This window comes from Stegastes partitus, unplaced genomic scaffold, assembly GCF_000690725.1.
Source record: "Stegastes partitus isolate 25-593 unplaced genomic scaffold, Stegastes_partitus-1.0.2 Scaffold1317, whole genome shotgun sequence".
Classification (NCBI taxonomy): domain Eukaryota; kingdom Metazoa; phylum Chordata; class Actinopteri; family Pomacentridae; genus Stegastes; species Stegastes partitus.
Genome location: NW_007579048.1, coordinates 176,783 through 189,933, shown reverse-complemented (window position 1 = coordinate 189,933; position 13,151 = coordinate 176,783). Strand labels below are relative to the sequence as shown.

Below are 13,151 nucleotides of genomic sequence, written 5' to 3'. Positions count from 1 at the left end.
CTGTGGCAGCAGCATGTCAAGGTGAGTTCAAATGAACTGCAGTGTTTGTTCATGGGGATGAAGGAAAATGTAACTCAAGTGTGGCTCACTGATGTATTCTTTAAGAACTGCAATGATTAGTCAATTGTAAGAAAAATAAACTTAACTATAATCCATACATATTTTTTGTGACCTTGCAATTTGCAGCTTCTAAACAGGCAGGATCTGCTGATTTTCTTTCTCTTATCATTGGAAATATATTTGGATTTTGGAGTGTTGGTTGGTCAAAACAAGCATTTTACAGAGGTCTTGTTGGGTTGTGGGAAAATCTAAGTGGCTTTTTTCTATGCATATTCTAGATAAATGCAGAAAATCTGATTAATTGATAATGCAAATAAAGGTAATTTCAGCAGTAGTTTTAATTTGGACAGTTGAGCTTTGAGTAAGAAGAAAGTATATCTAGTTTAATACAGAAGACTAATACATGTGTTGGTTTGGGTCTGTACATATCAACAAGAAAACACCATAGACAACTCCAGCCCATCCTTTCACTCAAGTGACATTGTGGTGCATGTATCATTTCACATACTTCTCAAATTCTACGCCAAACACCGTTGCAAGAAAGACAAGGTCAAAAAGGTCTGTTTTTATTTGGGTCAATCAGAATGAGTTGATACAAGCATTTTACTGTTCAGAGTGCCAGAGTTTAGTGAGCTTAGGCTCCGCTTCATGCCTCTGCACATCCACACATGCTCCCAGACAATCACCATCACTTTCCCCGCCTTTAAATTAGCATTAAACACCCGCCCAGCAGTGAGCTTTACAATAACTAACACATCAAGACAATACCACATAAGAGGTCCCACTTGATCATTGACATGTGAATTCGTTGACATTACCACATGCAGACTGAAGTGTTGTTTTCAACAAACACTTACCATCATGGTGATGAAGAAAATTTATTTTAATCAATCTATATAAAAAACATGTCTGAAGGGGGCGCTTCCACATCGGTCACAACATTATGCTGACAGGTTTTCTCCCTTCAGTTTTTCTATGTGTGGGTTTTAAAAGGAATTGCCTCCCTGCTCCATCTCAATGTCTTACAGCCCTGAAGTTTAACTCTGTCAATTTCTGTTCATTAAACAAAACCTTCTGTAATTAACTGGAAACTAGTGTTTTTAGTCCACAAGATGGCGGGCTGTTAAGAAATAAAACTCATCGTAAACAAGTACATACAAAAAAAGATTAGGTACCGACTGTCCACTTCCAGATCAGGCAATGTTGATTTCTTTTGTTTTATTATCACAACTATGTTCAGCTCAGTTCTCTTGAGGCTTTAAAAAAATCTTTTCTGGTCAATTGCGTACATCTTTCCTGCTGGAAGCTTCCGGAAAAATAAACTGTTGCCTCTGCTCATGTTGCCCTGAAATGACAAACAGGAAAGAAGTGTAAGTAATGGCTGAACTTACAGCACGCATGACCATAACTAAAAGGCAAATCTGAATTATAAAGGAAAAACAATTCCCAAATGTTGAAGGCCTATAAGAGCCTGTTAACATCACACTTGGACTAATACTATAACGTGTAGTCCATTAGCATGTCCCTTGGACATGTTTGGACAGCTCTGGGGTTTAGAGTTAGTTGCTTTAACATTGGATGTTGCCGTACCTAAAACACAACGGATGAATGATGAAGTGACTGGTATTAAGTCAACACTTAAACCCCATTTCCACCTGATATTGACATGTGATTTCTGGGTCTTTGCTAATCATTAGATTTTTTTTTAAATGCTCACTTGAGTCTGCAATTTCAGCTGATCTCAATATACAGATTAGTTAGGTGTGGCTGGCTGACCTGTCAACAAACATGAAGCCTTACATCACAGTTCAAAGGGAAACAGAGATGTTCTGTGGGCTGGATTTGTTACATGAAACCTTGACTAAACTTGATGGGTTTCTGTATCTTCTCTGGACTCACAGATAGCTTGTGAACAAATACTAGATTATGAACATTACTAGTCAAGACAGAAGCTGATACAAATGTCAACATGATTAAATCAGTCACTTATACATTTACTCTATTGACAGTTTGCAATCAGCTGATGTTTTAATCTACAAATAATGCAAACCAAAATAGGCAAATGCACTGGAGTTAATTTGAACTTAACAACAAGTGGTTGATGTCAAATAGGGATCTGGTCTGAAGATGTTAGCTAAACCAGTTAAAATGAGATTTTATGTGAACAGCTGAGCTAACTATGGTACACTGTGGTTCCCATCCAATGGCCAACTGATCTTGAATATGGTGATCGTGTAGCCTTTATGATCACTTTCTAGCTGTAGTCAAAAGCCAGCAAATCTTTGACTTGTGAAACTGAGATGTTTCTGCATAGCTTTCTTATTACATGTACAGTCTGAATTTGTGATGTCAATTCAATCATTTTTCTGTAATTGTCTGGAGTTCATGGTAAACACAAAGTGTAACCAGCACCAGTAAGTTATTAACTTAGTGGCAGAGGCTTTAGGTTTTTGTCTTCTGAGTGCTGCTCTGAATTGCTGAAAATTTTTGTTTTGGACTTCAAAGCAATAGCGGTGAACATGCAGTGATCCACGTGATGGTTACTATCACACAGGTGTTTGAAAGGAGTTTGGTTTGTGGTATATTTACCTCTCTGCTTAGATGCCTCCAGCAGTCCACCCAGGTGGGATATACTGATGCATAGGGAGGCAGGCCTCCAGCGAGCCTGACAGGACAGTGGAAATATGAGTGTGGTTGATCTAACACTTACAAGGTTTCAAAACAGCAAAGAACCTGTCAACTCACCCGCAGTTATTGACAGCCATGAGGTTTGACACCAAAACAAAGGGGTATGTGAGCATACTGGCAAAGAACTGCAAGTAAGAGCAGAAAAGGAACAAAATAAGACTGCAAGCTATAGACAGATTGGCGCACTGCTGATGTTTGTCGGACTCACCCCCGTCACAGCCTGAGAGCAGTTCTTGATTTCTCCTGTGTGACTCATCTGTAAAGACAAAGAATCATCACAATAATTCTGTATTTGAGCCGAGATTGAAGACTGCTGAACACAAACTTACACCTTATATGGTGGATTTGAACTGAATGAAAGATTTTTTTGTGTTTCATATAACTAATTGCAGCGTCATGTTCCTATTCTTATTAGTTTGCATACCGAGTCATCAATGGCGTATGTATTGATGAGGTGAGCCAGCAGGTTACAAATCCACAGGGACAGGACGTCACCCAGCAGGCGAGGAATCAAACCACTAAACAAGAATAAAAATAAAAAATAAAATAATAAACACTTTGAATGCAACAAAAACATTTTATACTGTGGATTATAGTCTGTGTACTGTAAATAAGAAAACACCACTGTGTGAAAATAAATTAGGTTTCCCACTCTGCCTTTATATGTAAGCTGTGCACTTCATTTTTAACCTCTTTATCTGTGATTGCTGCTCTGTCTATTCTGGCTTCTTAGGGCTTTCCTAAATTTACAACACAGTGGAAAACAGTTTAATTGTCATATAAACCAATTTGTCTACAAGTGACTGTCAGTCAGGGCTTATAAGCCACAGCATACAGTTTCTGCCTTTGTGGTTACAAGTTTATACTACAGGGCAATTATCTGTATGAAAATGAAAAAGGATCAGTGGTTCAGGAATGACAAGGACCATGATGATGGGATTCATTCTGAGCCTTTGTGTTTGGGTAAAAATTCACATTGATAGAGCAGGAAAACATTTCATGTATTATATCTGCCATTACTATTCTTTTAGTACTTCTATTTGGGGGATAATCCTGGATAATTTCCTTTGGGGACTGTAAACAGGATATATAATGTAGCACACTATGGATATAGGTTAAGCCCACTTTGTAGTTGATATTTGTACGTTGTTATTGAGGCAAACTGTCACCATTAAAAATAAGTACAAATCTTTAAGAGCAGCTCTTATTTGCAGTGCACCATGGTTGTCCACTACGGAAACTTTCTCAGTAACTTCTGCAGTTGCTTTATTTTCTTCCCCTCAGTGGATCTTTAGATGTTTATTTACATACAGAGATAACATCATCCGTAATACCTCAGCTCCAACTTGATATGCAAGCTTGAACATAACTCAGTGTTAGATTATCCATGCTCTGGCATACAATTTAGAATGAAGGCTAAATTGACGCACTTCCTTATTATTATATTAGATACACCAAGTGTATTGCAAAATGACTTAAAGTTGACCTATAAAGCAGAAAAACACAGATAAAGAGTGCCAAACTTACGCAAAGAAGCCAAGGATGCCTTCTTCTCTGTAGACCGTGACGATGGAATCGAACACCCCACTGACAACAGAAGAAAAGAACATTTTACGTTTTCATTCATTTTTACAGCTCTTTGCTTTGAGGTTTTTGTCTAAAACGTTAAAACTTTACCTGTATTTCGTTTCTCTCCCAATAAACTGGACCATACATCGCAAAGTAATCACTGAAAAACAAGTTAAAGGAAACATACTTGACATGCAGACTAGTGTCTCATCACACAGATCCAACCACAGGATTCAAATGTATCACAATCTCACCCACTTCAAAGATCTAGTATAATATCTGAAGTTATCACATGCATATACTGCAGTGAGTCAGATGAAGGCTGAACAGAGCCATGACATACCATGAAAGGGATGCGTGACGATGGTGGCACAGGAACGAGCAATCATCTCTTTGGTTGTCTGTGGAAAAGACAGAAAACTGAGACTGAGACTAACTTTTTATCTTGCCAACTATAGGAAAGGTGCATTTGATGTCTGGATAACGAACACCACTGTTGTCCAGTGTCAATACAAGCATGAAACTGTCCAGTCCACAACGACAGAAGTGAATGTTTAAAGTTGGCTACATAATATTCCCAAGGACAGCCGAGCATTTAGACCACAACGACAAAGAGGACGTCCAGAAGACGTGCTGTCAGAAGGTGGTTGTATAGGCTATGTTACACATGGCTGTAATAAACACGGCAAAAGATGTTGGAAACAAACCAGTTGTTTATCAAAATCATGAAGAAGAGGAAACAGAAGTTTGGCTATCTTAGGGAGAGAAATGGAATCATTTTACGTTGGGGAAGTTGTAATTATTCTTTCAGTTAGTTGTTATCGACCATGTTTCATGACGTCCTGAAGTGAAAAAAGGGAAACAATAGATCAGTAATGTGAGTTAAATGTTGGCTCTACCAGAACTTACTTGAAAAAGGTGTTTCCATCTCCAAATAAAGTGCATTAACGCTTTTTCCAAAAAGTCAAAAACCACTCAAGCAAGCGGAAAAACGTAGGGGATTTTTAAAAATCTAATCTTGCTGTTTTCATTAAGTTTTTCAAATGGGATACTTCATCATGAACATAAGAACTGATAATGGAACCATGGTATGTCCCTTACCTCATTAACAACATGCTGTAGGGAGCCCTCCACAGCCTTCTGCTGGCCACCCAGTACCTGGCCAACAGAGACAAACATCATCATCATCATCATCATCCACATTTGATGTTTTTTTTTTTTTTTCCATTTTATGCCTCTATTAGACAGAATATAGAGATGAACTGAAACAACAAGAGAGCACTGAGGGAGAAAAGGAAACAAGGGAAGGCAGGAGACAGTGTGGGTCATGGCCATAAACTTAACCTCCAAATCTTCTGGGGCAGCAAAATCAACTATGTTGTGTGCTGTTTTCACCCCAACCATGTGAACTCCAAGCTGATAATTACTTTGTCATCAAGTTTGAAGCCAGAACCAAAGGAAGCAAAAATTAAAGTAGTTAGCAACTGTGTTTCCTGGCATCTCGGTCTATCTTCTAAGTGTCTGCATTGAAAAGGGCTGTTGGACAGGGTCAGTGCTCAGTCTGTCAGCTGGACAGAGTTTAGCAGGATGTACAGAACACCAGCTAACAATCTGTTCTAATTTGTAATAGCACTTGTAAAAGATCCTACGGCGGCACTATGTTGGCGAAACTGTGGAAAAATAGGTGCTACCTCACATATTCTTTTGGGATTGTCCAGTTATTAAAGAATATTGGGAGAATGGCAAAATAGAAATCGAAAATATCCTGAATGTGGAGGTCCCACTGGAACCAGAGCTGTTTTTGTTAGGTGTTATATCCAAAGAACAATATAATCCAGATGAGCGATATGTATTTAGAATTCTTTCACTGATTGCAAAGAAAATGATCTCAGCGAACTGGAAGACTGCTAAACCACCAGACATATCCCAATGGAGGCAGAGACTGAAGAGTGTGTATATTATGGAAAAAAATGACTGCAACTTTACAGATGACTATGGATACCTTTGAAAAGAAATGGACTCAAGTTTCACAATATCTGAATGTCGAATGAAGGGTTGGAGAATCAGGGACAATATGAGGATGTGATGATGAATTAGGATATGTATATATGACCTATGATGAATTATGATGAATTATTGCTCCTATACCTGTACCTAAATACCCCCCTCCATCCTTGTGTTTTTCTTTTTTAAAATTAATTAATTAATTTTTTGTCTGTCTGTCGGTTTTACGTATCTATTTTATATTAGGTTTGGTGTTAGGTTTGTTGTCTGTATTCTTGTTGGTTTTGTTTTTTTCTGTTTGGGTGATGTTATGTGAGGGTCTGGGAATGAAATGCTTAAAGAAAAAGTTAAAAAAAACAATAATTTGTAATAGCACCAAAAAAATAAACAAAACAGCAAACTCTTACAACAATGAACTCTTACCTGAGGTGTGCCTTGTTCCTGACATGTCTGTAAGAAAGTAAAGAGTAGCGTTATCAAACTGCCAAACCATTGTAAATAAAGACTTTGTGAGCAGTTTATTCTACTATTACGCTACTAATACATTGGGCACCGGTATGTATCCCAGATGATCAGACTTGCGTGATGAAGCACATATAATCTAAATGTAACGGCATCCAAGGCAATCCCAACAGAAGGCTGAACAGAGACTGTATGTTGTTGTTGCAGTCTTAAAATAAATTTTTATCAATACCTTATCACAGTACAACTATATAACATATAACTATTAAGGATTATAACAAAACAGCGGTTAAAGGTGGTTTCACGGGGCTAATAAATAAAGAAATTATATTACATGATTACTGTCTTTTATGGTGCACTTCATCTTTTCAGGCCTACCTGGACAACTTTGCTGTGCACAACTGTGCCAATTGTGCCAGCACAGAGCCTTGGACCAAGCCCTTTGAAGAGACCCGCTTTTCCGTCAATCTTAATGATGTGTTTTGCTGAAACATTCAGAAAACATTTAACAGGTTACGTTATAAAAGGGATTTTAAACAGGTATAGATTAGTCAATAAAATATAACAACCACAACAACAATAACAATAAGAAGAAGAAGAAGAAGAAGAATATAGCTGAAAAGAGACATGTACACTGCCCAGTGGTCAAACACAAATAAACTCATTTAAGTTTTTTTATGGTCATATAGGTTAGCTTCTGTTTTTACTCTGTTCCACAAGGTTTAATGCAGCCATTCCATGACCAAAATTAAGTATATATATTTTTAAGAAATCAAAGTCATCATGATCAGATAGTTCCCAAAAATGCTGGTGTAACGTAGAGTGAGTGATCAGACAGCGTGGAGGCTAGGGCAGCAGTGCTGATAAAGCCTTGAACAGCTCTGCTATTTTAAGTTTTCAGGACTGTGCTAGTGAATTTTAAGTGTTTACAACTCACATTACTTATCTAAGTGAAGTCTTGTGATATCCACACAGCAATACATTCACAAGCAAATAATTACCAGACATGGCTTTTATTAAGTTAGCTGTGAATGGGTCATAAAAAGGGTTTTACTGACTTCAGAGTGAATGAATTTCAGCTACATGGCAGCATATAGACCAAAAATCCTGTACATTGAAATCTGATGTGTTCTCTCCGTGGATGAAGATCATTACAATGACAACAACTGTTGTTGCAAATCCATATAAGATGGGAGTATATTTAAGATAACATTCAGTTTGCATGTGTACAAGAAATGCAAACGCAAATACGTTTTGTACAAATCTAAATGTATTCTGATTCATTACATTTCCATAGCTAAAGACACATTAAAGGTCCCATACTGTGCCCTTTTTCAAAAATGAAATTTTCACATCTCAGGATTGTGTCTTTACATTTTTAGCTCGAAATACCACACCGACAGTTCAGTTCTCTGACTGTATAAGCCCTGAGTTTTAGCCCTCTTCTAAACAGGCCATTTCAGTGCTGTAGCTCTCTGTGTAACTGAAACCAACACCAAGATTTTCTGGCACTTGTAACTTTCTCTCTGAGCAATCTATTTACATGGAAATACTGCCTAGTTCACTGCACAGCTGCTGTTTTTATTTTATGTGTTGAGGGATTTTGTCATATAACATCATGGTTGTAATGTTATTTTAAATAATGTTTAAGAGGTGCAGCAGCTTGGAAATGGTTCTGAAGTGACTGCTGGCTAATGTCTTAAGGAAAATGAATGCTTTCTACATCCGTGTATGCATCTGCAGTGGTGTAAATATTGTCATCTCCCAAATCCACAGCAGTTCACATACACCCCATTGCGGACATCCACGTACAGCTCAAAATTTAGAACAACACGTGCAAGAAAAACAAATGGTGCTCAAGACAAATGCTTGTTTAGAGGAGAGACCATACAAAGAGATTCGCAGTGATCCACACCTTTACCATTCACAAATAAAATAGTAGATGCTAGTAGCTGCTACAGGACTCTGTAGGTGCTTCGATTTGTAAATGTTTTCTATAGACAGAGCCCAAACACAGCAGAAAGTTCTAAATTCTCCTGTGCTATGTTTGCCCACTGTCCATCGACCTGATGCTACAGCCAAATCTGTAAGACGCTGCTATATTTGGTAAACAGTTAACTGTGTCCATGTTTCCATAGCTTTTATTTTGACCCCTTTCAAATGAACAGTACAACCATTACACAATAGAAATGGATTTTCATAATATGGGACCTTTAAAACAAAAGCTACAAGATCAGCTGCCCACATATTGATATATAAAGCACTGTACTAGATGCTACTGACTCCATTTCTGAAAGAGCTTAACCTGGAGGGTCAGACTCACCATAAGCAAACAGTCCAGGTAGCTGGTAGACTTGCCTGCCAAACAAGTTCCTGCCCAGGGTGGGAGGGAGCGGTTCATGTCCTACCTGATAACACACATCAATAAAATGAAACAGTGACAGGCACCTTTCACCCTGACTGCTGTCACCTCTAACACACTTCCTGCTCTCATTTTGACAGATCGATTTGGTTCCGCATTGTCCCAGTTCCCTTCACTTTGTCATGTGCAGTCATTTTACAGTCTGTATCCAATTCTAACCTTTCTATGTGTGTATGTTGTCTTTAAATCAACTTTAACAGGAAAGCCTATAAAGTTGTCTAACAGACTAAGCTAGTTAGTTAGCAACTGCTAATGCTAGCTTACGAGCTATCTCAGTGGGATAAAGGGCACAATGACACAAGTTCCCAAATCCTCTGGTCCAAGTGCAGTCACATATGGTACACATGTACTCTGAAAAGCACACAGCTTACCAGACATATTATACATACAGTTAGTGGAGCTGACAGCCAGACAGACTGAAAACCACCAGCAGGTTAGCGCTAAGAATCGTTAGCATGTCCCGACATTTAACTGTTAGTGTTAAATGGGTCAATGGAGACACCTTGTATAGGTGTTCCAAGAACCAGGACTAGATGTCTGCATGTCACGGCAGGAAAGTGTGTGACAAAGCAGAAACACGGAGGATGTAAGGCTGGACTGGCAGCACTGCAGAGCTAATCTCCTAGCGGCTAACAGGCAACCTGACGGCCGCAGGTTTGTTAGGAAATAAGTTCTGTAGCTGCCTGGAAGTCTCTCTCAGGACATCATTCCTGTTCACTGAGCATACTGAACATCGACGAAGCAGCGGAATATTTCGGTAAAGCCTGAAGTGTGGAACACGGTCCACAGTACGCCTTTTTCCGCCCACTACAGAGTATTTTGAAGACGGAAGGTCACAGGGACAACACTCGGACGCGCAGTGGAGCTGACAGTTAGCGGGACATTGGCTGCTGTGAAAATTATATGTACGCTGAATTAAAGAGTGGTAGACATTCACGAAAGGCCATAAGTCGTGTTACTTACGCATCTGCTGAAAAACGAGGCAACATTAAACAACGATATTCTCAATGGAGCTGACAGTTTTCTATGTCACACTGACAGCAGTGTGATGAAACTGTGTTTACAAAGGCCGGCTCAGAGGCCTGAAAAAACTCCCGGACCACCAACATGTTCACAGCGTCTGCACCAACTCTTCCCCTCTTACCTGGATAAGGACTTTAATATACATCAGCGGGTGGGAGAGGACGGTTAGCCCTGATCCCAGCAATACTTGGCCACACGTGTCCGCCATTTTTGGAGAGACAGGGGAGAGCGGAAGTTATCCTATTTTCTTCTTGAGTGAGGAAACGGTAGCGGCCATTTTTGTTATGATAGAAGTACTTCCATCTAGTGTTCACTAAGGGCAGGGCGCAGTGAGCACACCTCTGTGCAATATCACTTAAATATCAAATAGATACAAATTGTATCATGTGCAATGTTTCTGAGGTGAAACGTGGGATATTTTTCAAATATTTTAGAAAGACTATATAGAAAAGGCCTCAAAGTAGAAACTCAGTGCAACAAAAGTGAACAAACTGTGTCTATGTGCAGGTCTGCTTCATGGTTCCACATGGAAAGAATCATTAGAGGAACTGAACAATGTCATTGTAGGCTTCACAAAGATAGAAATGGATCCAGGATGATCTATGACCAACAGAAAGTCAATGAAACACAGTTTTCAAGTCATGACACCATGACTCCATGAACAGTCATCGCACCACTAATGACAGCTTCAGTGGTTGTCATCTTAAAATGATGCCACAGACAGTGGTCAGGTTTCACAGTCTAGCTCTGAACTCTTCAAATAATGGACTCATGTGCAATTCATGGTTTAATCTATGTGCAATTGTTTTAGCACTGTAATTTATCTTATCTTTTATGTAAATACAATGCAACTTGTTTGTTTGTTTGTTTGTTTGTTTTGCAGTAAATCCATTCATCATTTGACAGACAGTCAACCAAGCACACTCACATTCACACCTATGGACAATTTTATGTTGAGGTTAATTGGTGATTCTAAATTGTCTGAAGGTGTGAATGTGAGTGTGCTTGGTTGTCTGTCTCTAAGTGTAGCCCTGTGATAGACTGGTGACCTGGCCAGGGTGTCCCCTGCCTTCACCCTATGTCAGCTGGAATAGGCTCCAGCCCCCCCTCGACCCTAGTGAGGATTAAGCGGTGTATAGATAATGGATGGATGGATGTGATAAGTGATTGAGTAGATATAACAAATTGGACCACAAAAACAAAAATATCACGAGACAGCCTCATCCAAATAGAACAGAGTGCTCCAAATGCACTGCTGCACATAAAGTTGGAATAAAATATTTTTTAACCTCTTCTCATGAAATGATTGTGACAATGCGATTTATTCTTGATAGATAAAGTGTATATCATCTCAAAACCTTATTGATATTGCAATACATACAATACATATCACATTAATTTTTTTTTTAATCACAACTAGCTTTTACAAACTCTGTATTCAGGCTTAAACAAAGTTGGGGGTGTTGAACAATAGGAGTAAGGGTTTTGTTTCAATTTTTCAACCTTGGTCATATAACAGGAAACACATTTTCAAGGGGATTCCATGCATAAGAATGTCCAATATTACTCTTTAAAATGTCACTCAGTCACTAATATTAAGTATGGCCACCCCTGACATGGATCAATGCGTTAAGACATCGTAGCATACTGTCCACAAGCTTATTGATGGTGTCAATGGGCAGGGCGTCCCACTCTTCAGTCAGATCCAGAAGTCAGAATTGGTTTCACCTGGTAACTGGGACTCAGTATGGAATCACTGGTTACTGGTCAGAAGTGATTACTGATGGTGAGTGTTTTACTTGGGTTGTTCTCATCCAGGAATCAGAGACAGAATTCACATGCTTTTTAAGTGGCCCATAAACACTTCTGTCCAAAGGCTGCAGCCTGTGTGAGCAGTGAGTTGGGAAGGACACCATAATGATGCCATTTGCTTTAGCAAAATTCAGCCCATCAGTAGAAAGATGTGAGCAGTGGTTTTCCAGAAGAAGTAAGCAGGGCTTCTCCTTTGAGCACTTGGCATGTTCCACAAAATGCTTTCATCCACCCTGTGGGATTTGCTCCTTGTTTGCTGCCAGGCGGCCCATTGTTGAAGACGTGATCACAAAAGTGCACCTGAGGAAATATAAAGCAGGGAGGGATGCTGTTCCCTGTGGCTGTGACTGCACAAGCAAATGTCACCAGGGAACCCCTTTCACCAGATGTCAGTGACCCCACCTGCTTGAACCCACGCCTGCACTTGCTCTGGTGAGGCTAGTTGTCTCTGGTTTTCTGAGAGAAAGTGAAGGATGCTGCTTTCAGAAGCCTGTAAACCACTCACCGCTGGCTTTTCTTTGTCAGACCAAGCGTATGGAAATTGCAGGTCCTATGCCACTGCAAATTCGTATGCCAGCTTTCTCACCTCAGTTGGAGACAAACCAAAATAGATGTCAGCTGATCTTTTAATATATTTATCAAGCTGCAGTTCTAACTCTGCGCTAAAATCCTGCCCTAGTGGTTTGTACCCAACCACTGTAGTTAGGACAGCTGTCTGACTCTGTATTTTGACTGGGGTGAATGTCTTGCAGTACTGAGCCAAGGTACGGTAGTTGACATTAAAATCCTTTACTGTACTCCTGACTGATTTATTAGCTAGGGTCACCTGTCTGACTGCCCTCAGCATCACATCAGGTGCTGCACTGCCATTTTCTGTTTTTCTATTGTAATTTCTGAACATGTCTTCTCGCTTTTGTTGAAGTTGAATGAAGATAGTTGTGGATAAGCACACTCTGTGTTAATTTAAATCCTTCTTGAACTTGTTATTCTGGTGTAAGCTGTCACATGTGAGAACTAACCCCAAAATGACTGAGACATGTTGCCCCAAATTGACCTGCTAGTTCTAGCTAAAAGTTAGCTTCAAACAGAACAATGACTGAGGTATGACAGG

At 39.4% G+C, this 13,151-nt stretch overlaps 1 protein-coding gene across 1 annotated transcript; it reads right to left on the bottom strand.

The window, feature by feature from the left end:
* Positions 1-604: 604 nt before the first annotated feature.
* Positions 605-10,467, bottom strand: mtch2 (mitochondrial carrier homolog 2). Its single transcript, XM_008298436.1, has 13 exons — positions 10,350-10,467; positions 9,107-9,191; positions 7,162-7,268; positions 6,745-6,771; positions 5,419-5,475; positions 4,661-4,718; positions 4,426-4,477; positions 4,276-4,335; positions 3,173-3,266; positions 2,957-3,004; positions 2,806-2,873; positions 2,650-2,725; positions 605-1,405 (listed from the first exon to the last, which is right to left on the bottom strand). The coding sequence occupies exons 1-13, from the start codon at positions 10,434-10,436 to the stop codon at positions 1,319-1,321; spliced, it is 906 nt and encodes a 301-aa protein (XP_008296658.1). The 5' UTR covers positions 10,437-10,467; the 3' UTR covers positions 605-1,318.
* Between the last annotated feature and the right edge of the window lie 2,684 nt (positions 10,468-13,151).

Excerpts from the sequence above, each read along its gene's own strand:
- mtch2 (XM_008298436.1), bottom strand. The coding sequence starts at position 10,436 with ATGGCGGACACGTGTGGCCAAGTATTGCTGGGATCAGGGCTAACCGTC. Across the intron at positions 5,476-6,744 it reads AGGAACAAGGCACACCTCAG|GTACTGGGTGGCCAGCAGAA; the intron begins GTAAGAGTTCAT and ends TCTGTTGGCCAG. Across the intron at positions 2,874-2,956 it reads GCTCTCAGGCTGTGACGGGG|TTCTTTGCCAGTATGCTCAC; the intron begins GTGAGTCCGACA and ends TCTTACTTGCAG.